The sequence below is a fragment of the Tursiops truncatus genome, chromosome 5 (genome assembly GCF_011762595.2).
Source record: "Tursiops truncatus isolate mTurTru1 chromosome 5, mTurTru1.mat.Y, whole genome shotgun sequence".
In the NCBI taxonomy this organism is placed as follows: domain Eukaryota; kingdom Metazoa; phylum Chordata; class Mammalia; order Artiodactyla; family Delphinidae; genus Tursiops; species Tursiops truncatus.
Window position 1 is genome coordinate 65,502,103 of NC_047038.1, and position 26,238 is coordinate 65,528,340.

The 26,238-nt window shown below is 40.1% G+C and overlaps 1 protein-coding gene across 6 annotated transcripts in view; it reads left to right on the forward strand.

Moving 5' to 3' along the window:
- LIMCH1 (LIM and calponin homology domains 1) overlaps window positions 1-26,238 on the forward strand; it is a 348,866-nt gene that overhangs the window by 224,222 nt on the left and 98,406 nt on the right. For all 6 annotated transcript variants that reach the window (XM_033856961.2, XM_073805190.1, XM_073805188.1 and 3 more), the window contains exons 4-6: window positions 17,778-17,884; window positions 23,201-23,231; window positions 25,221-25,331. In XM_033856961.2, the coding sequence (XP_033712852.1) occupies window positions 17,778-17,884; window positions 23,201-23,231; window positions 25,221-25,331 (249 nt within the window). The remainder of the gene's footprint in view (window positions 1-17,777; window positions 17,885-23,200; window positions 23,232-25,220; window positions 25,332-26,238) is intronic.

Consider the following 26,238-nt stretch of genomic DNA (forward strand, 5'->3'; position numbering starts at 1 on the left):
TCAGTGTCAGGGCAGTTCACCACATCCTGCTGCCTGTCCTGGAAGAGTCTTGCCCAGTCACAGAAAGTGACAGGCATAAACAATCTCACTTCTGATTCTTACACAGCGGCATTGACACAGGCAGGAGATGTCTTAAAAGTTAATTGTAATTTGCTGAATTTTTTAAAGTAACCATAGAACGTTGTGCCCTGAAACATGGGGTGGGAGAATCCTTTGTGTTAGGATGGTTTAACCATAATCTGCTTTTCAAATGGCGCTGAGTCAGATGTCTCGACACAGTCACACGGTCCATCTGGTGTACAGACGGTCATCATTAATCCAGCAGTTATCTGCATCATGTATATATGTCCAAACATCAAACAAATCAAACTCTTTTGATGTCCTTCTCAATCAGTCTTTAGTTTCAAAAAACTTCTCTACAGTGCTGAGCAGAACAGCAAAATTGCTTTAAGTCCTTCTTCTCCTCCCCCCATCGCACATGCTCACAGTGTTTTAAGGGAATTAAAACACTTAACTGCTTCAAAAGACACAGGCGGGGATGGCTGCCTTTCTCTAGGATCCGTTCCGTGCAACATACAAGGCCCTGTGTAATGTACATGCAGCAGTGTGTCCGTTTCTTTTTTTTTTTTTTTTTTGGCAGTGCCTCGCGGCTTGCGGGATATTAGTTCCCCTACCAGGGATTGAGCCTGGGCCATGGCGGTGAAAGCGCCGAGTCCTACCCACTGGACCTCCAGGGAACTCCCTGTGTGTCCATTTCTTTACACTGTGTGGTCCGAGGGGCATGACCCCACTTGGAGGCTTTTCTGTTGCCTAGCAGGGCTACAGAGAGCCACTTCTTAAGGGCAGTATTTGATAACTAACTGGGATTTTTAGGAAGACATTGTGTAGGAAGGAAGAGCACATCAGGCTTATTTAATTTTTTCACTGGTAACATAGTAAAGCAGGTTAAGTGTGATTTGCATTTTATAGATCAGGTAACTGAGACCCAGGCCTATGAAGGGAGGAGACAGGAGTTTTAAATTCCAAATCTCATGCTTTTTCTCATCATAATCGTACTAGGTGTCCTGTAGAACAATTGTTAAGTGAACAAATTTCATGTCAGTTTTCAAAGACCATAGTCAAATAGATATATATAGACAGGTAGATGTCCCTGAATCCTTTAATGCCGTCTCCTTCCCCTGAATCACATACTTGACCACAAAGAAAGCCTTCAAAAACTCAGAGAGGAGAGAGATTTATAAGGGCATACTCTCTGATTATGGTATAATGAGAATAGAAAGAGAAAGCAAGAAGGCAATTTAAAAAACCTTGTCCACTTGCAAATTATAAAACACACTCACTGATAACTCTGGGATCAGAAGGAAATCAGTGAGGAAGTTAAAGTTACTGGAAAAGAAATGAAAACAAAAAGAACATTTCTTTATCAAAACTTCTAAGGATAGTAAAAGCTGTACTCAGAGGAAATGTTTTATTCTTTAGTAAAGAATAAAGGAAAAACATCTATAGTTCAACTTACTACTTACAAAATAAAGTGGAACAAAAGCCCCTAAAAAATTAGTAAGAGGGGATTAATAGATGAAAGCTGAAATTAAAGGGATAGAATAATGGATAAATAAATCCAAAAGCTGGTTCTTTAGAAAAACCAATAAAATAGATAAACCCCTTGGAAGCCCAATTAAGGAAAAAACATGGTAGCAAAAGAATACAAAACAAAGAAAAATAAATGACAAAACAATAGATACAAGAAAAATTAAAATCATGTTAAGATGTGTATAAATAACCCTTTAGTAAGAGGTGTGAAAACCAGTGGAAAAGGAAGATTTCTTAGCAAGATGCAAATGATCAAAATTGACCCCAGGAACAGCGGAAACCCTGAAGATACTGGATTACCATGAAGGGACTAAAAAGATAATTAAAGAGTTACCATTGATAAAGACTCCAGAACCTGATGGTTACAGAGCTGGCCCTTAAAAAACAGATAGTAACAATATTTAAACTATTTCAAGTGAATTAAGAAAAATTTACTGAAGACATGCAGAGTACTGGTCACGGTGCTAATCCTAAAATAGTGGGTTACATACATGGGGAATTAATTCAGGCCTGAGAACTCATGGCCTCCATAGTGGGGAAGTCAGTCGTAGACTCTAAGCATGATACAGAGAGGAGTGTGCATGTTACCACCATCATGCTTCAGGCAGTGCCGAGGCAACATGGCCCAGAGTCACGGGGAGGATTTAATGGATGATAGTATCTAAGCTATCTTGAAAATAGATGTCTTCAGAAACTAGGTGTGAACTAGCCTAGTTCCCATCTTGTGCACTAGAATTTTGTCTAAACGTTATTTATAACCTATTGACGTTTTTGGTTTGTGAATCATCTTGAGACTAATGAGGTTTATGTCTTCATATGCTGTGTACATAAATTTACATACCAGGAGGCAATGCAATAAGTGGTAAAGAACAGGGAATCTGGGATCAGACTGCCTGGATTTGATTAGCTGTGTGCCCTTGAGGGTGCTATATTACCTCTCTGTACTTCACTTTCTCATCTGGAAGATAGGAAGAATAATTGTATCTACCTTGCAGGGTTGTTGTGAGGACTAAGCATATAAATACATATACGTTGCTTAGAATAGTGTCTGGCACAAAATAAGCAGTCATCCAGCCGATGGTAAAAGTGAAAATGAGAATGAGAATGGGGATGATGATATTTATAACTAATTTATAATTACTACCTCATCTATTGATACATCATTATTTTTGAGAGATATAAGGAAAGACAATGGTCTTTGAGTCAGACTGCCATACCTCTTAGCTTTGTCATGGACACACTCTGTAACCTTGGGAAACTACGAAACTTATCTTTTTTTCTTCTGGTAAAATATATATAACACAAAATCTACCACCTTAACCATTTTTAAGCGTACAGTTCGGTCGCATTAAATACATTCACGTTATTGTGCAATCATCACCACCATTCGTCTCCAGAGCTTTGATATCCCAAACTGAAACGCTGCACCCCTTAAAAAAACTGAACTGATTTTAAACATCCTCTTTCCCCACACCTGTTAAGGTAGACATACTTAGAGCTAGGTTGCTCAAATTAAATATGTTATAAATTGCAAAGTCCCAGACACCTTAGGGGGCCTCGGTACTTTTTGTCCTTTGGTTCCAGCCCCATGGTTACACTTTCAAAACCCTGAGTGTGTAGGAGACGGTCCTTTGCAGATGATTGGTGGCCTCTACATTTCTATGCTCACCCTCCCACCCGGTGATATTTTTTCTCACATATCTTGTTTTGTGAACATAAAGAGCATATGCAACATGTTAACTAACTCTTTTCAGATGCCAAGAATGTGCTAGGTGCTATTTGCGAGAGATAACTTGCCCATTAGATTTATTGTATAAATTAGGCCAAACACTAACTTGGAAAGAAGAAACCAGTATCCATGGAAAATTTATTATTTTGAATATCCTTTTTTTAAAATGTTCCTTGAAGATGAAATGTGGTTTCCACTTGTGCATGATTACAAAGTCGAGAATCTAGAGTTATTTGAAGACAATCTTTTCTCCACACCTTTTTTGAATTACAGAGAAAAAAAAACTGGAAGAGTAAAGGCGGCCCCAACTTGGGTTAAGAACCCAATATACTTAAAAGAATAAAAGGAGTGGCAGTGATGTTTTCACCAGATTTTTCTTTTCTTCTTCAAATTCCTACTCTGCATACCTCTTCTTCCTTTTCACATATGTTGTAATATCAGCAGAACGCTTTAAGTGAACTTTTCTCCAGCCAGAAAATTAAAAATACTAAAACTCCTTCAGGCTATGGTATATTTTGATGAGTGCAAGAGTTGCTTTTGGTTTTTTACCTTTTGGTATTTCCTGTCTCGCTGACTTTTTCGCCTTCTCAGCAGAGAGGTTGTGACCTTTAAATATGATAGGGGGAATGGTATTTGGATCTATCAATATGGCTCTGGCTTTTGCACACTCATTTGCACTCTAAAAGCCTGTTTCTTTTTCTAATGTCATCCACATGTCTGACCTAGACTATGAAGTACTTTGTTCCTGGGGTCACCTCTAACTAGTAAATCGTTGTCTCAACTTGCAGCCCTGTAAAGACAAATGTGAAATGTATCCTTACTGTGAAGCTTTAAAGGACGCAGGGATGAAGCAGACCCTGGTTTTTTGACTCCTGCTAACCTGGCATGCCTTGGGGGTTGGCATTGCCAGCGCAGGAATTAACGGGAGGGTCTAACCACAGGTTGACAGTTTTAGACTGTGGGCTACAACCTAAGTGTGATGACTGTTTCACTCTTACTTGTGTGTGATGTGAAAGTATAAACCATGCTTCAGTATTTCTGGCTCAGCGTTTCTTAAACTATGTTTTGTGAGATATTAGTTGTACAGTAACAAAAAGGTTCTGAAGTCCATGTGTTTAGGAAATGCTGAGTTAAAATTATGAGTTTCTTAGTAAGGAATTTCTCAGAACTGTTAGTCTAAGCTTTATGAACTCCACGTGGGGCTATTTATGTAGCATTTTCCAAGTTTTATTTGATCCAGAACCCCCTAGGGCATACACTCTAGGGAAAGGATTCTCATACTATTGTGATAAAGAACAAGGTTTATTGCTGTTGGGGGAGGCGGTTGCATCTTTTATTATGGTAAAATATACATAAGATTGATCATTTTAACCATTTATAAGTGTACAATCCAGTGGCATTAAGTGTAATAACAGTTCTTTTGCAAACATCACCACTAACCATTTTCAGAACTTTTTCATCATCCCAAACTGTAATTCTGTCCTTGTCAAACAACAGCTCTCCACTTCCCAGAACACCCAGCCCCTAGTAACCTCCATTATACTTTCTGTCTCTTTGAATTTTCCTATTCTAGGGACCTCATATAAGTGGAATCATATAGTATTTGTTTTTTGATGTCTGGCTTATTTCACTTAGCATAATGTCTTTGGGACTCATCCATGTGGCGCCGTATGTCAGAATTTCCTTCCTTTTTAAGGCTGGATAATGTTCCATTATACGTGTATTCCACATTTTGTTTATCCATTCATTTGTTTGTGAACAGATGGTTTGGTTTGTTTCTACCTTTTGGCTACTGTGAGATGAACATTGATGTACAAGTATCTGCTTGAGTCCCTGCTTTCAGTTCTTTTGAGTATTTACCTAGAAGTGGAATTGCTCGTTCGTATTGTAATTCTGTGTTTAGCTTTTTGAGCAGCGGCCAAACTGTTTTCCACAGAAGCTACACTATTTTACATTCCCACCAACAATGCACAAGGGTCCCAGTTTCTCCACATCCTTGCCAACACTTGTTATTTTCTGTGGGGGTTTTTTTTAATAGCCATTCTGCTTGGTGTAAAGTGGTGTTTCATTATGGTTTAAATTTGCATTTTGTTGTTGTTTGTTTGTTTAATTTCTGATCCAGTTTGGGCTGATCCTAGTGCCATTAACTAACTACACAGTGCACACAATACGCAGCTAGGACAACATCCAAAATCATGTGTACCCTGTTCAGTGAGATGTGTCCAGTGATCACACCCTTGGATGTGGTTAGAATGCCAAGTTGTTATAAAAGTTTCTAGGGCTTTCCTGGTGGCGCAGTGGTTAAGAATCTGCCTGCCAGTGCAGGGGACATGGGTTTGAGCCCTGGTCCGGGAAGATCCCATATGCCGTGGAGCAACTAAGCCCGTGTGCCACAGCTACTGAGCCTGTGCTCGAGGGCCCACGAGCCACAACTACTGAGCCTGTGTGCCACAACTACTGAAGCCCGTGCTCCGCAACAAGAGAAGCCACCGCAATGAGAAGCCCACACACCGCAACAAAGAGTAGCCCCGCTCACCGCACACAGCAACAAGGAACCAAAGCAGCCAAAAATAAATAAATAAAATAAATAAATTAAAAAAAAAAGTTTCTAAAGACTCTTTTCCAATTCTGCATTTACCCTTCATGAACTAGTACCAAACCCACAGCAGTCCACAGATCACAGTTTGTCTATCACTGCTGTGAGAAACGCAGAAGTTATATTACCTGTCAAATATACGAGTATTATTTAATGAGGTATGATAGATGACTTAAGCAGTTTTATTTTAACATAACTGAAAGCTATTTTTCATTCAGTTCCTAAATACAACTTGTAAATTATGCTGACAAACAATCTGGCAATATGATGTAATAATGTTATTTTGGGTGGGGGGATAGTTTGGTCATGTTTTGGAATCTAGACAGTTTCTCTGAACAGGCTGGCCTCTGAGTTCTGATAGAGCACTGTGGCATTTGACCCTCAAGTAGGCTTGAATGTCAAGTCCTTGAAAAGAGAAGCAACTGCCTTGTAGACAATCATGAGTGTGGAATCCAGAAAGAGAGAGATAAAATCAAGGTGCTGGAACTTTTGGGTCTGGCTCTCTGTTTCTGTAAATGTTCTGAGGCAAGAAGAGCTAGGCTCCAACCGCTGTATTGACGAGTAACTGTGCTTGAAAATGCTCTTCCGACAGAGTTAGGTAATTTGGGCTTGCTTCATTCTGTGGTTGGTCCTCTTTGGCATCAAGCCTGTTACCTTTGGGAAACTGAGGCAGCGTTGCAGCTTAGTGCATAGATCCTTTCAAAAGAACATCTTTAAAGGAAAACTAATTTTTTTTTTTTTTTTTACGGTACGCGGGCCTCTCACTGTTGTGGCTTCTCCCGTTGTGGAGCACAGGCTCCGGACGCGCAGGCTCCGGACACGCAGGCTCAGCGGCCATGGCTCACGGGCCCAGCCACCCCGCGGCATGTGGGATCTTCCCGGACCGGGGCACGAACCCGTGTCCCCTGCATCAGCAGGCGGACTCTCAACCACTGTGCCACCAGGGAAGCCCAGGAAAACTAAATTTGATCAGTTATATTTAGAATGTGAAAGATGGCAGTGGTAATTCTGTATTCTACTCTGTAAAGACTTTGAGAGGAAAATCCAGATCTGGTCCAGTTTTGTGAAGGTCGCCAGTGTTGCTAGTTTTATCTGCCCTGGGCCCCCTTCCTAGGGAATCACATTCTCCTTCTTTTGGAAACGGTTCCAGCCCCTATTCCTCCCCACTGTTGATTAAAATGATTCATGGTCTTGTTCACCCCATCCCATTAGTCACTGTGGAAGGGGACCTGACCCTAGGCAGGCCAATAAGGGTCTTTTCCTTTACCTGGGATGTCTTCAAACTGCAAGTGAAAAAGAGAGTTAGTCCTCTCGGGGGCTGACAACCTTCATGTATGAGATTGGAAACTAGGGGATCCATGTGGAGGAAACCTGGGTGCAGTGAAAGCAAGTAAGCCAACATGCAGAGAGAGTGGATAGGAGATGAAGCAATTCCAGGTTCCAAATACACAAAAGCCCTGGTTTGTAGTTGTTTCAAGGGGTCAGCTGCCCCTCTACCCCCTTGTGGCGGTGATGCACTGGGCTCTGTAATCCATTATGAGCCTAGGTCCATCCGGGCCTCTCTCACTTGCAAATAAGAGTGCCGCTCTTATCATCACACCTTCCTGCCCAAAACAATTAGCACATTGCCTTTCATACCGTAAGTATTCAATTAATATGCTTGAATAAATAGAAAAATTAAACTAAAGATAATAGAGCCTAATTGCTGGCTGTTTGCTCTGCCCTCTGACACAGACCCCCACTGACGAAAACATGTTAACAGATTGGCTGCAGATGCTTTGAAATATACAGCTTTATATTCTTTTTAAAAAAGTGTTTAGATACAGAATGTGGGATGGTTGACGTGAAGGGATATAAAACTCTTGGGGGTTAATGACATCTGTCTGTTGATGAAGAAGGTGAGGACATGGCAGAGAGATTTTTAAAAGCAGAGGAGGGGGCTTCCCTGGTGGCGCAGCGATTGAGAGTCCGCCTGCCGATGCAGGGGACACGGGTTTGTGTCCCGGTCCGGGAAGATCCCACAGAGAGATTTTAAAAAGCAGAGGAGTAAAACCCTCTGTAAGGATGGGGAGAAGGGCTGGCCGGGGACGCCAGAAGGATGACCAAGTGGATCCAAGGGGCCCAGTGAGGTGGGAGCTTGTAAATGCCTAGCAGCTCCAGACCCAATAAAGCACCGTCATTTCCAGTAGCACTAGAAGCAGAGCATTAGGGATTAGGGCGACCAGTAAATAGCACTCCTCTCTCCCCACCCGCCCCCGCCCCCCCAGCTGAGACATAAACACAGGAATCAGAGGTCAAAACGTCAGCTTTACTTCTCATGAGACAAACCAGAGAGTGTGGGTTTAGAGCTGCAGCCAAGTGGGTTTGCTAATCCTTGCTCCTGAATTAAACAAATTCATCCACCCATTCCTAGCACAGCGGGACAACCACAGGCCTCTCCCACCCCAGAGAAAGGCCCCTTCCTACACGGCAGAGACAGACGGGACGCATGTTTCCACAGAGAGGAAATCCCAAACTGGCTGAGCTGAGCATGCCCCATTCCTTCTCCCAGACTAACCTAGGGGAGGAAGAGTGAGGGGCCAGGAGTGTTGTTCCTCCATGGAGAAACATGAGGAGTGGGCGTGACTGATCCCATCTCAAGTAGAGACACGTGGTGGTGCTTAGCCGCCAAGGCTCATGTCCAAGGCTAACTGTTCCACCTCTGCTGTTTCCTTTTCCTGGTCAGTGTTCCCTAATGGAAAGGCGGAGAACTGGGGCTGTTGAAGGTGCAGGCATTGGAGCAGTTGAATAGACTGGTCTGTACCGAATCAGGAAAGAAAGAAGGCAATGAGAGGAGAGGGAAATGGACTGAGAGGAAAAGGCAGAGTCTGGAGATGAAAGAGCAGGTGTGTGGGAGAGAAGGGAGGAGAAACCTGGGAGGAGAGGGACTCAGACCAAGGAGTAGGATGTTGGAAATGGTGATTCCGCAGGGCAGGTGTGGGTGGCGATTATGATCGTGAAATGGAGTGTACGAGTCAAAACTATTGGAATTGAGGACGTCAAAGAACTGTAAAGCCAGGCCGTCGAACAGGTTGCTGTGTAGAATGTAAAGGCACCTAGAATGATGACTGTAGTCGGTGGTAAGCCTGGTGCCGGTGTCCTCCATGACTGTGACAGAAGTAGTGAGCAGGATAGAAGGTGATTATGGTGAAAACTGATGGCTCAAGCCTCACACGTGGTGAGGATTCCTCATGAGGGTGATAATGTCAGTGGTCTGGGCTGGCAAGGAAGCTCTAGGACAAGCAGGGAGCTGTGTTTCTCCTTACCTGCAGCTTTCCTAAAAGAAACAAGCAGCCAACCTTCCTTGGACTCACCGTACCTTTTCTCATAATCTCTTCTCTGCTAAACTTCCCAAAAGTGTCTCTTTGTGTTTTCCCTATTGTTTTTATTCTACACTGATTTCTTAACTTCCTGAAATTATAGGTTTTCGCCCTATAATTGCACTGAAGTTGTCCCCGAAGTCGATAATGTGCTTCTAATCAGAAAATCCATTCATTGATGACTTAACAGTTTTATCCTAATAATAGAAATAAGTGCCACAATGGAAAACATTTATTGTGCCAAACACTGTTCTATTCTAAGCACTTGACATATATTTTCTTATTTATTAGCTCCAGGACAGCCCTATGACATTGTGAGTATCCCCGTCTTTATGGTCATTCATGCATTCATTCCATGCGTATTTCTTAAATGTTTACTTACTATATACAAGAGATCATTCTAGGTCATATCTAGGTAAGGAAAAGAGCAGTGCAGAAGCCCTGGCAGGGATCTACTTGGTTTGGTTGAGGACCAGCAAGGAAGGAGCTGTGCCTGGCCGCAGGGGGCGAGGGTTGGTGGGGTCCGAGAGGTAGTGCACAGCGACTCCTGTAGGGCCTTGTAGGCCTTTGTAAGAACTTAGGCTTTCGAAGAGAAAGCTGAGGCAGAGACCACGTAAGCGACTTGCCCAAGGTCATTCAGCCACTAGCTAGCCGACCCAAATATAAGCTCCCAATGAGCTCTGGCTATTGGAAGATGGAATGTTCCAAGCTTAATTTATTATTTCTGTTTCTCGCAGATCTCCCCTTCCTCTATTCTTTAAGATGGTCCCAATGACTGAAAACCTTATCATCAACCAAACCCCCTTCCTTCTCCTCGCCTCTGCTCCTAAATCCACTCAACCGCCAAGCCAACAAGGGGTGCTTTCATCCTCCCCCTTTACTGCCCTTACTGCTTCTGGATCAGTTCAGGCTTTCCACATCTCTCCCTGAGCTCTTGTAATTCTCTCTTAAACGGACCCTCTCCTCCACCCAGTGGATCTCCCCTGCTGCCACCTGACATATTCTCCTAAAATAAAGGTCGGCTCCCAGGATTCTTTCTATCCTCATCAACTGGCCTTGATTCCCCACTGTCTAGAGAACAGTGCAAATCCTTCACAAGCTCTCACAACTCTCTCAAGCTTACCTCTTAGAACTTTCTTCCCCTCTCCAACCTTACATTCTCTCCCTGGCATCCGCTGTGCTTCTGCTCATTTCCTATCCATAAAGTGGTTTCTTCGCCTTCAAGCAGCCACCCAGCTGCCACCTTCTGGGTCAGGCTTCCCCAGAATTCCCCCAGGCAGAACGAGCAGGTCTCGCCTCTCAGTGGAAGGCCTGGTATCCTCATTAAGTGCTCGTGACAAACTCAAATGCATTGAAAGTCTAGCGAGTGGTGATTGTGGCTGGACATTGGCCAATTAATGGAGCCAGGCTGGAACCCGTACAGGTTAGGAGAGCAACCATGAACACATGGCAGGTACAGGAAATCCCCAAATTCTATTAATTGTAGGGTAATTTCCTAGAGATATTTTGGTAATGTATTCCTTAAGTTCTGAGGTTCATAATTGCACTTCTGTTAAAGGGAGTTTGTTCGCTTCAAATGCAGGAAACCTAACAAAAATCATGTTTCTTTTCTTTTTTTTTAAGCCTTATATATAGAACAGAAATATAACATTGGTGTTAGTTATTGATTTTCCAAAAAGTCTGGATCTTCTCTGATATGCTTGCAAATCTTTCTGAGATATCCTAATCCTTAAGATTTTTGAAGCAAGTATTTTTTATAGAAAATGTCTTAAAATAATAAATTCACCAGATGTAATCTCAGTTTACATTTTGCTACCTCCACCTGGTCTTTTCATTTATAGAAACTGAAAATTATATGTTGCTTTATATATACATATTGCATTTTAAATACCTGGCAATATAGGCGTCTGGCTTCATTTGAAACCCAAATGAGCGTTACGTTCATTTTCTGTGAACTCCAAATCCATCATCGTGTTGCCCTTTCCCTGTTGGCTGTAAAGGAAATAAAGCTAAGGAGATTGGGTAGAGCCCCCCCCGCCCCCACCGCCCACTACCTGTCTGGTTTCCCTAGAGAACCACTAAGTGCTGGTGCCTTCCTCAGAGCCAGAAAGCTGCACGCTGTTCCACAGTGGATCAAGGAAAGGGAGAAACCCCTTGCCAGTGGGAAATGACAGCAGAGAAAGGGAAAAGTAGCCAGCAGGTCCTTGCTCGCCTTCTGAAGACAGGAGGGAGAACCTAGATGAGACAGTGATGTGTCTCAGGGGGCTGCGCTGGAATGAATTGCTGGCCCACCTTTCTCCTCTCTCACTCCTGCCTTTCCCTCCTGAGGTGCTGCCTTGGGCTAAGGAAGCCTTTTCTATGGCCTCTGGAATCCTCCACCCAACTACAGCCTAGAGCATGGTTGGGCATTTCTTTTCTTAAAAATTAACATCGTTATTGGAGTATAATTGCTTTACAATGGTGTGTTAGTTTCTGCTTTATAACAAAGTGAATCAGCTATCCATATACATATATCCCCACATCCCCTCCCTCTTGCGTCTTCCTGCCACCCTCCCTATCCCACCCCTCTAGGTGGTCACAAAGCACCGAGCTGATCTCCCTGTGCTATGCGGCTGCTTCCCACTAGCTATCTGTTTTACATTTGGTAGTGTATATATATCCATGCCACTCTCTCACTTCGTCCCAGCTTACCCTTCCTCCTCCCCGTGTCCTCAAGTCCATTCTCTACATCTGCGTCTTTATTCCTGTCCTGCCCCTAGGTTCTTCAGAACGATTTTTTTTAGATTCCACATATATATGTTAGCATACGGTATTTGTTTTTCTCTTTCTGACTTACTTCACTCTGTATGGCAGGCTCTAGGTCCATCCACCTCACGACAAATAACTCAGTTTAGTGTCTTTTTCTGGCTGAGTAATATTCCATTGTATATACGTCTGGCAGGCATTTCTGAATACGCTTTCCTACTGAAATGTTGTTCTGCAAAGCCATTAGTTTCCATAGTGTAATTAGGACTCCCCTTCAGGTACATTTTGGACTAAGTCGGCCTTTCTGACTTAAACTGGGAACCACCATACAAAGACTATTTCTGTGAGATAATTACAAATGATGACCTACAAGCCGCCATCTTACAAGTGGGCTTTTGGTACGTAGCTTGCACCTAAGTTTGAGGCTGCCTGTATAAAAGTGTCAAGTTGGCAATTTATAACAGTAACTAAACAACAATAATTGCAACTACCCTTTAAAAAACAAATCTCCCATGTAACTGGCAAGGGCTATAAATACACACCATGTCTAGTTTTTTGTAGATGGATAAACTGTTCTTCATCTCACCTTTTATGGTCCCTTCTTGACCTGAGTTGACAATAAGGCCATGATAATACATAACTTACGTAGAATGAGTACCTGGAAGTTCCCAGACACTGGGCTGTGTTCTTTATATATAGTGTCTGTAATTCTGACATCCCTATAAGGTTGATGTCACCCCCCACCTCACAGATTAGAAATTCAAGGATCAAGAAGGTTAGGAACCATGCCCAAGGCCGCGTAACTAGTACAAGGATGAGGCTGGGATTCTAACTGGAGTCCTCCTGACTCCAAAGCTGTTATGTTATGTTATGTATTCCATGATACATTTGTTCTGCTCCAATTCCATTCCAATCTTTCTTAAACAAACCTCTGTTTATGTGTATCTTGAATAAATCCAGCTAGTTGATGGATCGTGAAAATTAATCCTGAAGATAAGATGCTTCTAAGTCCTTATTATTTCATCTACTAGAATTTTGTGGGGGTTTTTTTTTTCATTCTTCTAAGTATCTAGAATATAGTGCTTAATTTGTTTTAAATATTTACTGAGTACCTACTATATGCCGGTAAAACTCTGGGGGTAGAGACCATCCTGGGCCTTCCTTCATCTTGCCTTTGGAGAGAGAAGGGCAGAGAAGTACCAGGACTTCTTCAGAGAAGAGGCCCCGGGGGTGGGGGGGGGGTGGGGAAAGCTCAGGCCTCAACCCTGGGCCCCCAGGGGATGTTCTCATAAACAGGGGTGGCCCACAAATTAATGAAATGGGAAACCACTGGGCCAAGAACAAGGAGGAGAGAATGCATAGTAGTTAGGTAAATAGGGGTATAAATCCATATATTACTATTAGTCGAGCACGAAATGAACTCTTTTAGGAACTTTATGTTCCCCATCTGTGTTGAATTGAGGCTCATGTTACAGCACTTTCCCATTAGCCAGAAATAGTAACTTTCCATCAGTAGCACTTGAGCATTTACCTTAGGAACTTTGCAGTAGTTGTCTCTGAGGTGACCATTATTTTTTCCTTGAATTTTATGAAACTGGTTTTGCGAGGGAACTCACAATCCTATGGAATTGAATACATGTTTACAAATTTAAAAACCTTTTCTCCAAACTTTTTCTGGAAAGTTTTTAAATGTACAGATGGCATAATGAATACCCGAAAACTTTTCACCTAGAACAGGGCCAGTGGACTACAGCCTGTGGGCCAAATCCAGCCCGATGCCTGCTTGTGTAAATGAAGTGTACAGGGATGCTGACGACTTCCATTCGTCTGTGTATTTGTCTGGCTACAATGAAAGAGTTAAGTCATTTTGACAGAGACTACCACAGGCCCACAAAGCCATGTTTACTATCTGGTACTTCACAGGAAAAAACTACCAACCTTTGAGATATAGATTCACCAATTGTTAATATTTTGCCATATTTGCTTTATTTCTTTCTCCATAACAAGCAGATGTCATTCTCTCTGTCTGTCTCCTGTGCATGCACACACACACACACACACACACACACATTTTTTTCTTGAACCATTGGCAATTGTGTTATAGACATGATAACTTATCCCTAAATAATTCATATATTTGCCTAAAAATAAAGGCATTCTCTCATATAACCACAATACCATCATCATCATCATGCCTAAGAAAATTAACATTCATCCAATAATATTATCCAACAACAGTCCACATTTAAACTGGACTTTCATAGCCTTATTTACTTTTCCTTTTTTGGATCTAGGATCCAATCAAGGGTCATACATTACATTACGTCACCATGTCTCTTTAGCCTCTAATTTTTGTTTTCGCATGACATTGACTTTTTGAAGAGTCCTTTAAAAACTTCTTTCGAAGCCTAAGTCTTAATGAGTTTGCAACACTACCCTAGTAAGAGCTAAATTGAATAGTCATTGTGGTAAATCAGTGTCTTCACTTCTTCTTTGCCAGGTTTTAGAACCAGTTGTGTTGCTTGGCTTCTGAAGCTAAGACACTAAGATGTTAGTTTTGCTTGGAGTTGTAAATGTGGGAAAAACTCAGTGTGAAGAGTAAGGCAGATGGGAATTTGCAGGATGCATTTTAGGTAATTAAAGGCACAGCTTCCCCACCAGCTGTGGTCGCTGCCCCTGTTAGCTCTTGGCTGGTGGCGGGGGTGGGGGTGGGGGTGGGGGGGCGCTTTTCTCCTGTCTGGGGTCTGGCTCCCTTCCAGCATCATTAGATTGCAGCACGGAGCTGGAAGGAGACCTGCCGTTATTTAAATCTTCCAGCCCAAAATGTTCAAGCTGGCGACGCAATGCTTCTGTGTTTGCAGTTTGTGTGCTGAAGATAGCGTGGCACTCGGGGCGCATCCGGGAATGCACGTGGGAAGAGCACCTTCTTGCCTTTCTTGAGAATCTGACGTGCCACAGTCTTGTGCCTCTGATGGGACCACATGGTGGGTCACAAGTCTGGTCCTTTTAATGGGGTCCCAAATGATTCCTAGAAAATTCCGGGACCCATCCTTTGCTTTCCTCTGGGTAAGAAACCCTCAGAGCTCCTAGGCCAACCAGAAAGAGAGTTGCATGCCTAGAAAAGACTCACCTGAACCTCTACAAACCTCTGGAGATGGGAGGGAAAATAGAAAAACTCCAAGGAGAACTGGATAATTTTAAAACATGCAAAGTAATTGCAGGAGAGCCTGTGAAGGGTATGGATGACTTCAGACTCTTACCAGCTCATGGTCAGTCTACAAGAGGTGTTGTGAAGGACAAAGATATTGTGACTGATGGTACTTCTTACCTACTGAAAAATCCAGGGGCACAGGAAAGAAAACATTCTGGGGTGGGCCACCCTCCATGGGGGGAAGTGAGATTTGAGCATCTCCTCATTGGTCTCCCTGTCTCCTGTCTTCCTCTTAAGTCCTTCCTTTACACCCTCTCCCTCCCACCCAGGCCTACCCCCAGCAATCTACTTCTGCTGCAGACCTGGGCATTTACTTCTCAGATCACCACCCCTCTGTGACTTCCATAGCCTGCCTTCCATGGCCTTCAAGGACCCCATGATCAGACCCTGACTCCAAAGCCTCATCTTCCTTTGATACCGGCCTCAGATTTGATGCTTGCATTCCTCATATATGCCACGTTGTTTTGCACCTCCATCCTTTGCTAGTTGTGTGGCCTTAATGATGCTTAATTGTTCTGTGCCTCATACTGTTCATCTGTAAAATGAGGATGATAATAGTACCTACCTCATAACGTTGTGCAGGGATTAAGTGAACTAATATATGTAAAATTCTTGGAAGAAAGCTTGGCATATAATAAGGGCTAAATAAACATTAGCAATTTATTGCTATTGCTCTTGTTATTTTGAACCTGGATGTATTATCTTTTTATTGCTGCATAAAAAATTACTGTAAACTTAGCATGTTCAGTCAACACCCACTGATTATCTTAGTTTCTGTAATCAGAAGTATGGACATGGTGTGACTGAAGACTTTGCTCACAGCGCTGAAATTGGGGTGTTGGCAGGGGCTGAAGTCCAAGCTGAGCTTCTTCCAAGCCTCTTCCAAGCTCATGTTGTTATTGACAGAAGGCATCTCCTTGAAGCTATAGAACTCATGGTCAGCAGGAACTCTGACTTCACCTTCTTTGAAAAGCTCCCCTGATTAGGTCAGGTGCAATCAGGTCATCTTTCTTTTGATCAACTCAAAAGAGTGATATCCCATCTCATGCACAGGTTTCACTGGCACTCAAGGGGAGGTGATTATACAGGGTGTGTCCGTCAGTGGGTGAGATCCTTGGGGACCATCTTAGAATCCTACCTACACACTGGTCATTAGGAAATACTATGATTTTTGTTTGCTTTGTTAAATTGCACTTGGGTGAATATATGATTTATTTACCACCACCCTTATTTCAGATTTTTGTAGCATCTTTCTTAGAGCATTTAGATGGATTCACATTGATCTGCATCCTGGAACCAGCCTTCATCTTTCCTTTCCTGTAGTTTGAACTACCTGATGGGACCAGTTAGCTCATCAGAAGTCTTTTAGGAAGAGGATAATTGGAGACTTATAACTGATGAACCTGCTGCTAACATCCTAGAGTTCCAAAAGTATGACTCACAATTTGCAATTCCTTCCAGAGCCATTTATTTATTCTTAATGACTCCCAACAGATGAAGACCAGAACCCTCCTCAGCTGTCGATTGTGTCTGCTACTCTGCCAGGTCAAAGTAAACTTGTACCTGCTAGAGAAATTTGTCACCATGAGGAGGGTCTTTGACATTATATTCAAAAGGTTTCCTTGCCCCCTCATTTTTCCCTTTCCAATTAAGTCTAGATTTCCCCACCCCATTTAATTCAGTTTATAAGTCCACAAAGAGGTATTACTGGTCAAAACCCATTGATAAAGGATGTATTTTAAAAAATTTTTATTGGAATATAGTTGATTTATGATGTTGTATTAGTTTCAGGTGTACAGCAAAGTGAATCAGTTATACACATACATATATCTATTCTTTTTTAGATTCTTTTCCCATATAGGCCATTACAGAGTATTGAGTAGAGTTCCCTGTGCTGTACAGTAGGTCTTTATTAGTTGTATATTTTATTTTATATATAGCAGTGTGTATATGTCAATCCCAACCTCCCAATTTATCCCTCCCCCGCCCTTACCCCTGGTAACTATAAGTTTGTTTTCTACAAACTGTATTTCTGTTTTGTAGATAAGTTCATTTGTACCCTTTTTTTAGATAAGGATATATTTTTGAAGATCAATTGAAAAGAAAAACTTGTTGAAGATGACACTTGGGTAGTAAAACCTATTTAAAAATATATATATATCCATTTTGAACCAGATTCTAGGCAATAAGACATGGACAAAACTTTGAAGCAATAGGGAATTCATGGGTTTTGAGTACTGTTTCCCCCAAATTGCTAATTTCTACTTTCCAATGGCATTTAACTTACAGTTTTATACAAATGTGAAAAGGTAAAGGTAAAAAAATGAATTTGGCATAGCTGCAGGTTTAGAAGTTTGAAGTGTCTATTTATTCCAGCATTTCCTAAAGAGGTATGATTTTTATTATCCAACAGGCCATGACTCACACCTGACTCTCGCTGCCTTAATGACTGACATCCCTCCAGTAATTTGGACTATTAAAGAAGAAAGGCTGGTTCATAAAATAATATAAAATAATATAGACTTGGATTTCTTTTCTTCCTTCTAGGACAATATCATATTATTCTTGAGAGGTTGTAAAGAGCTCGGCCTTAAAGAATCTCAACTTTTTGACCCGAGTGACCTACAGGATACGTCCAACAGAGTAACAGTCAAGTAAGTAATGCATGATTTATGTTCAAGGGAAACCCATTTATGGTTTGATTTGCAGTTTTGTGATGATGATGTAAGGTCTAAGAGGCAGAGAATTGGGCATGCCTAATAAAATTAAAATGTGGAGGTAAAAACCTAGCTTTCAAAATAAACCACATTGGCCTTCCCTTGTGTATAGCTTTCATTCTGATCAAACATAATTTTTTGAAATGCAAAAATCATGTACATAGAGTTAGAATTTTAGAGAAAGGGAAGAAAATGTTAAGTGAAACTTAACAGAGGGAGAGGCAAGGGAGAAATATGCACAAATCTGTTTGGGTTAGACAAAAAGCTTTTATTGGCTCCAGTTGGGCATATGAATAGGCTCCTGGAAGACTGCAAACTCCTAAACAGATTTGAACTCTGTTTATTATGCAAAGAAGTCAATAGATTATGGAAAAATCTATTCTTCATTTACACTTGTAACTGTTTTCTCATATGTGTCAGTGATCAAGTTCTTTGAAGATGGATCATTGGCCATTTGGCTATTGTTGACTGTATCTACTCAGTGAGCCATGTTTGGGGCCAAAGAATTCTTGGGAAAGAATGTTATAGTAAAAGAAAAGGCAATGTGCTTCTCTATGAAGAAATAGCTCCTGAGCAGAGTAATGAGATGAAAAGTCCTTTTGAGATGGTAGAGGTAACTTTCCTGTAGTTTAAAAGTTCTTTAGACTCTACCAAATTCAGATAAAACCTTTTTGAAATTAGTCAAACAGTATTTGGCATTAATATGCTTTAATAATAAGCTTGATTACATAGATAGCATCTTTGGACTGGCTATACTTCTCCTTTTGATTACTTTTGGGTCATTTTATCATAGAAGGACAGGAAAGAGAAAGAAACCAAAATTCAGAGCTGTTAATTTTTTGCTATTTGCCGATACTGGCTTTTTCTTAATGATGGGGAAAAATAATTGAAACTACTAAATGAAATCAAGTTGGAGTTCATATTGGATTTTATGATTTTGGGATTTTATGATTTATGACTGGGAATAAGGGAGAGTCAGCCATGATTGATTATGTAAAAAGCACTTCTCTGTTGTCAATGTGCCTTTTCTTTTTTGAAGTACAATTAACATACACCATTATATTAGTTTTAGGTGTGCAACATAATGATTTAATATTTGTATATATTGCAAAATGTTTACCACAACAAGTCTAGGTAACATCTGTCACCATATAAAGTTTATTTTTCTTGTGATGAGAACTTTTAAGATCTACCCTCTTAGCAATTTCTTAGCAACTTTCAAATATGCAATACAGTGTTATTAACTATAGTTGTCATGCTGTACATTACATCCCCATGACTTATTTATTTTATAACTGGAAGTTTGTACCTTTTGACCTCTCTTTAATACTTCTCATGGAAAATTTTTACTTAAGTGTAAAAAGAACAGAATAAAAATTATGATATTTGAATATATAAACCTCATTTTAGTCCTCACATGCTCCATTTATTTCTGTACCTAAATCCAGCCTCTATAAATCATTATTCATTTTAGGAAATTGTTTCAGGTTCTGCCTCATCTCACATTCATAGTTTCACCTGGGTGGCAAGTGACCAGAAACAATAGTAACTGTGTGACATGGTAGGTAATCATTTGTTACACACACATTGATTAGAGTGTGAAGGAAAGTTCACTTTGACACTGTTGGCAGCTGCATTCATTTTTTTTTAAGAGTCACTTTAAATCAATATGTTACTAAACCAGGAGGCTTCTGAGACTGATTGGTTTTAGAAATTCAGAACTCGTATCACTTTACTGCTTTTCTACAAAACCGTGAGCATCGGGAAATCTCAGGTCTACCTCTACATGTGCTACCCCCAGGTCTATAATCCTAGGCAAGCTCCCTTGCTTCAGTAGGGCTCTGTGTCTTCATCTATAAAATGGAATTGGACAGAATGTTCTTTTGTGTGTGTGTGTGTGTGTGTGTGTGTGTGTGTGGTTTTCATCCTGAAGAATGTTCCATGTGCACTTGAAAAGAATGTGTATTCTGCTGCTTTTGGTTGTAATGTTCTATATATATCTAATAAGTCCATCTTATATGTCATTTGAAACTAATGTTTTATTATTGATTTTCTGTCTGGATGATCTGTCCATTGATTTAAGTAGGTATTAAAGTCCCGTACTACTATTGTATTACTGTCAGTTTCTCCTTTTATTTCAGTAAATATTTACATTATGTATTTAGGTGCTCCTTTCTCCCTCTCTTCTCCTTCCCAGACCCCAATAATGAGAATGTTAGCATGTTTGATGTTGGACAGAATGTTCTTTCAGGTATGATTCTAGCTAAAGCTTTCTCAGTGCAGATCTGGGAAGATGGTTCAACCAACTTCTAAAGAAAGCGACTTTAGTTCAAAGGCACAGAAAGCAACCTAAAGGAAAAAAAGGTCACTTAGACCAGTGGCACACAGACAGTCACTTCTCAATTACTGGACAATCTTCCCCTTCTTCTCTTCTTTTCTCTGTTCTTTTTCTCTTTCTCTCTGCTTCTTTTCTTTGTCTCCTTCTCTTCCCTATGCTTCCCTTCCCTTCTTTATCATACCTTTCCATCTGTCTCCCATTTTTGCATTTCTTCTCCTCATTTTCTTCCCTTTTAAGTTTTTCCTTCACTTGAGATTATTATTTTCGTTAAGCAATACTTGCCCATCGCCTTCCCCTATGTCATTTTTCATTAATTCAACAAAGATTTACTGAGCAGCTACTATGTGTCTGATACTTTCCAGTCACTAGAGAACAGGCCCCCTGTTCACAGGGAATTTATACCCTGTGTCAAGAAATGGGAAGTAAATAAGTAAATTTTTAAAAATTGCAGGGAGTCATAAGTGCTGAGAAGAAAATAAAATAATAATAAAATAGATGGTGTAAAAGATAGTGACCATGGCAATATATACATATATCAAATCACTGTGTTGCATACCTTAAACTTATATAACGTTTTATATCAATTATATCTCAGTCAAACAGGGGGGAAATAAAAAAGAAAGGTGGTCAAGAATGGTCTCTCTAAAGACGTGGCATTTCAGCTGAGGGCTGAGACATGAATGGGAAGCAAGAGCCAGACATGCTAAGATCTATAGGGTATTCAGGGCAGAGGAATCAGGTAGAAAGGCTGGGAAGAGAAACAAACTTGATGTCTAGAAAGAGAAAGAAGAGTGGCCAGCCAGTGTGGTAGAAGGGTAATGAGCAAGGACGATTGTGGTGGGAGGGGTGGTCCACAAGTGTTGTAGGTTGTTGAATTTGGCATAATTATGAAGAAAACATTTTTATTTCACTGTATGAATATTTAGAAGCACATAAAGAACTTTATATTAAAAATTATGCCATAAATTCATTTCTGGTACTTAGAAAATCTTTTCTAGTATTAGGGAAGATTGGGGCATGGAATGAGCTATCTGCTTCACAACTTTTCTGTAAGTGATGCTGGTTTAACTTGGCACTGTCCAGGGGACATTTGCAACATATGTAGATTTCATAGCTATGGAAGATGAAAGTAGAACTGCTATATTTTTCTGCTTTCCCCTCTGAAAATTGAGCCAAACATTAGCAGAGATGGAGAACCCCCTACTGACACCAATTAATAGTGGAAGCAATAGGTAGAGGGGTAGATCCCAAAGAGGAAATTTTGATGCTTTTTGAAATTGTCTTTTGAAAAATACTCTTTAGATTAGCTTTCATTGTGGGTAATTTTTCTTCTTATTATTTTTTTTTGAGAAGTAACTTGAGTAGACTATAAAGAAGGAAAGAGGGAAAACTGCAAATGATTACTCTGTGTGTAATTTCGTGAACTCTACTGTAATGGGTGCCAGACGACCTTGATGGGACATGAAAACATAATCCAGAAGGGCATGCAGCAAGTATCATTCCAGGGAATCGCAGCAATTGGATGAAAATGAGGAAAGCCTTTGGATTGCTCCCGAGGATGTCTCTGAAAAATGTGGGAGCATTTTCACGTAATTGGTTGTTACGTGGAAGTCATTCAAACAGATATTTTGTGAGCTCCTACTGTGTGCCAAGCGTGATTTTTTTTTAGAACTGGGTCACAATTTTAGTCAAAAAACAGTCATTGGCAGTGCAGAAAAAGTCTTATGTTCCCTGTTCTTAAGTTGTTTTTCACAAAAATTTCAAATCTTCTATAGATTTTTGTTTTCATCTGGTTTTGCTGCTGTTACTGTGTTAAATTATTTTAAATCCTAGCAAATATCTAAGCAGATAATGACAAATCTTTCTTTCTGTTAATAGGGGGGAATATGAAAACATGTTCTTAATCAAATCCAAATTGGACCACTGCTTCTTACAGTCTAAGTCTCTGTTGATGGTTTATCTCCTTAGTATAGACTAGATTAGTATAGACTATAGACTACATTGTTTTCTAGTCCCTCAAGTCTCAATTGACTTAAAATTGTGCATCTATTCATTAATATGTACTTTGGGTCAGAGTATGCAGCAATAAGGTAACTGGGATCTAAATATCTGGAGGAATTCTTTTTTATATAATAGAATTACATTCTCCCTCCCCAACACACCCCCCACTGAAGTTCTGTGGAAAAAAGAAGTGTAGCATTTATTTTCCTAGTATTTATTTGTTGACATGTTAAAGAAACTTTGAAATAATTTGGGAGAAATTTTTATATTTCACTGTATGAATATGTAGAAAGTACCACCAAGTAGCTTTTTTTGTTTATAGTTTGAGAATAAACATTTATGTATATTTAAGAATGCATGTGTGTATATTTGAACATAGCATGCATATTTTCTTGCTCATGGCTAATTCCCCAGCACTGATTTATGTCCATAGCAGAAAAGAACAAGTATTAGGATAGCATTGCCTCTTTTACATATATTTTCAGGTCTCTTTAATTAGGTAAGGTTTTAGAACTTCTTTAAAAGTACTTGTATAAAGAAGATTTTGGAAGTGCAGTCAGATTTCAATTTGACAGTGATATATAACCAAGGCAAAATTTTACTTTTACAGTTAAGCTTTGATTATACAAATATAAACAGTGGTAGTTTTAAATGGAATTCTTCATTTTCCAGATGTTACAAAGCATTCATCCTTCCATGGTACACTATGGAACTTTAATTCCACCTTATCCTTCTGTACTTCGTTTTCTAAGTAATTTTATTTAGTACCTGAAATCACTAATCATAGACCTTAAAAGTAATATATTCTGCTGATTTCATTATATATGTTAGCTTTCAAATACATCTTAAAGGTGTTGAAGGGAAGATCACAGTGAAGAAACTGATCATATTTTCTTTTCCTTTTTCCAAACTAGGAGCCTTGATTATAGCAGGAAGCTGAAAAATGTAAGTGTTTTAATTTCACTTTCCAAACTTTTTTCCTTCTAACTTTGATGGTTCAAGTGTAAAATTTAGCTCATAAGTTCAAGGCCTCTCGAATGCCTTGCTAGAAAGAATCTTTCTTAGGAAACAATTATATGTGCCTCTGATAGACTAATTAATGACTCTGATAGAAATAAAAATGGTAGATTTTGCGGGGAGGGGTGGTCTCTTTAATTAGATAAGGGCTTAGTCCAGAAATAAATAAATGAAAGCTTGCACTCCATTTGTAATTTGGTTTCTTAAACACAGAATGATCTGTTTTAGCACTAACATTACTTCCTTGCCATTGGTAGGCACAGATGGGATTATTAAATTAAGCAGCTGGGCAGGTTGTTTTGGGGAAAAGATTAGCATAATATAAATAGTTTTGACTGTTGTGGGCCTGTACCTTTTGTGGTTTTTTTCCTATTAATCTTTTGAGTTTTTATTAGTACCTTCCAAAATCAACTTTTTAGAGTTAGATCTTATTTTCCAAGGCAAGTATGTTAGTGCTCTTTTATTTTAAGTTTAAATTGAAGAATGTAAGAAATGACCTTCTGTATATAAAATTTTTAAATTGGCTGTGACCCTCCCCTTTTAAAGAAATTTTCAGGGTGCTATTATATTTGATTGACATTCTCATTCTTATCTTCTTTTTCTTCCTCTATAAAACCAGGGATATTTGACATTTTTCATCATACAATTTTAAACAGAAACCCCATAATCTAAAACACAACACAGTTCTATCTGCCGTTTTCCTATTACACTTTTCAAGAGAGCCTCATACTCTTAGCCCACATTAGTTATTTTATGGCTCGAGTTCATGTCCTGACACTCGCAATTTTCTGCTCTCTGGAAAGTTATTTGTAAGCAATCAGTTAAAAAATAATTTCTGGAAGTTTTGAAGTATTCCTAAAGTCACCTTTTCCCACAGAGGTAGAAAACCAGATCACATCCTAGCAATGATGCACATAACCATATCTTGGGCCTGTTGCCATCGGAAGCATGTATACATATCACATTGTCCAAAGCATTTTCTGGCCAAGTAGAGGGAGGTACAATAAATACTCCCCAGCCTAGCTGAAGCAATAAGACCAAATGTGAAAACAAAACAATAGTCTTAGCTTTTCCCTAGGCTTCAGATCCCAATAATTCAATTTTAAGGAGCTCATCTTCAGCTGACCCCTGTTGGGTTCTGTGGGAAAGTCAATGGAAAGAGCCTTTGCTTTTGCGGACAGTTTCTTTGGAAAGACAGAACAAAATGTTAACCTAGGACTGTAGCTTCAGACCAGTGAATATTCATAGACATTCTTAAACATCCAAGGTTGTTAATTGGCAGTAGTCTTGACCAGGCTAAAAATTTCCCATCTCAGATTAAGAGGAATCTAACCGTACCCCCAGAACTAGGTCTCTGCAGATTGCATTCTTCATTACATTGCTGTCTTCTGACTTTAGTTAGATATATTTTGTTGATCTTGTGCTGGAAACCACTAATTAACCTTTATCACTCCTCTGAAAAATGTTTGCCAGTGGTCTTAGCAGAACCTCTGTGCCCACAAGTAGAAATTATGGGCCTTTAAAAGCACCTCTCTCAAAAGGGATTGACAACCTGATCCATCGCTGGTCTGGGGAAAGACTCCAGAGTTTCTGAAAAATTTTGCTTCCTGGTTTTGAAGCCTTCATGACATGAAAATAATTTTGGAGGATTTATTTTTCCTCCTTGCTGTCTTATAGATCACATTCTCACAACCAAATTCTTCCTAAAACTGGTTATTTTAACTACTGAACCGTGTTTGTGTTGACCGATGCAACATCGGGTCCTTATTAAAATGATTTTACCTAGAATGGGTACCTCATGGATGGTGGGCTTTGTAAATTAATGTTACACATTCTCTCCTCCTGCTTTCCTGTTAGGGAAGCATTATTGATTCTTTAGTTTAAAAGTAATTCTTTGTGCGTGGTTCTCTTTCCCAGGTACTAGTGACTATTTACTGGCTGGGCAAAGCAGCGAATAGCTGTGCATCTTACAGTGGGACAACGCTAAACCTGAAGGAGTTCGAAGGCTTGCTGGCTCAGATGAGGAAGGTAACTTGACTTTTCTTCTTCATCCCATGACGTTCAGACAAGGTGGGAAAGCAACACATTTGCTTGTTTTTAAGATCTTTACAGTTTCACGTGGTAAAATTGCACAGGCCAAATATGTCGTGCACTCAAGGAAATGACCGCTTGTCTTACCAATGCCATCTTTGCCTCATACACCCACGCCTACCTGAACTTTTATTCCCTTCTGAGAATGGGAGATCTGAGCTTTATCCAATTTTAATTCCAAAAGAGAAAGTTCAATCCATCCGTATATGACTTTAGATACCAAAGAGCTCAGTGCTTATTTTCTTGGGGGAATAATGCCTGAATTAAACAATACAGCATTATACAAAAATGAAGACTTGCTCTGCACTTTCATCCTAAAGGTCATTTTGCTTACCCATCAGGGCCTTGGTGTGGGTGAAGTAACATTAGCCAAGTTCTTGCCTGGGTACCCACTCCGGATGGGCTCTGAAAAATTAGAAGCATTCTCTTCAAAGATGCATATTTTATGACCATTGCATTTGAATGACCTGGAAATTTGGAAAGCATGTTTTGTAATAGTCAAAGCTTTATTTGTGTATTTAATTATGGGAAAGACTGACCTAAGGTAGGAATTTGTCCAAGAAACAGTGCAGTGTTTTTTGCGTGGCTGCCTATGTGTTCCTTTTTAGGATTCAGCAGTGTACATTAACTCACCCAAAGTACTAGCATACAGTATTCCCCGGGAGCAGCCTCACCCAACAGGCCTTAGTGAACAGGTAAGGCTCATTTGTAATCAGTAGCATCCGTGGGTTTTGGATAAGACCCATAGTGCAGCATATATAATTAAGACCTTCTTCTTCCTCTTTTCTCTAACATGCAAATTAAATGCACCAGTGAGACCTCGTTGAGAGACATTCTGTATTTT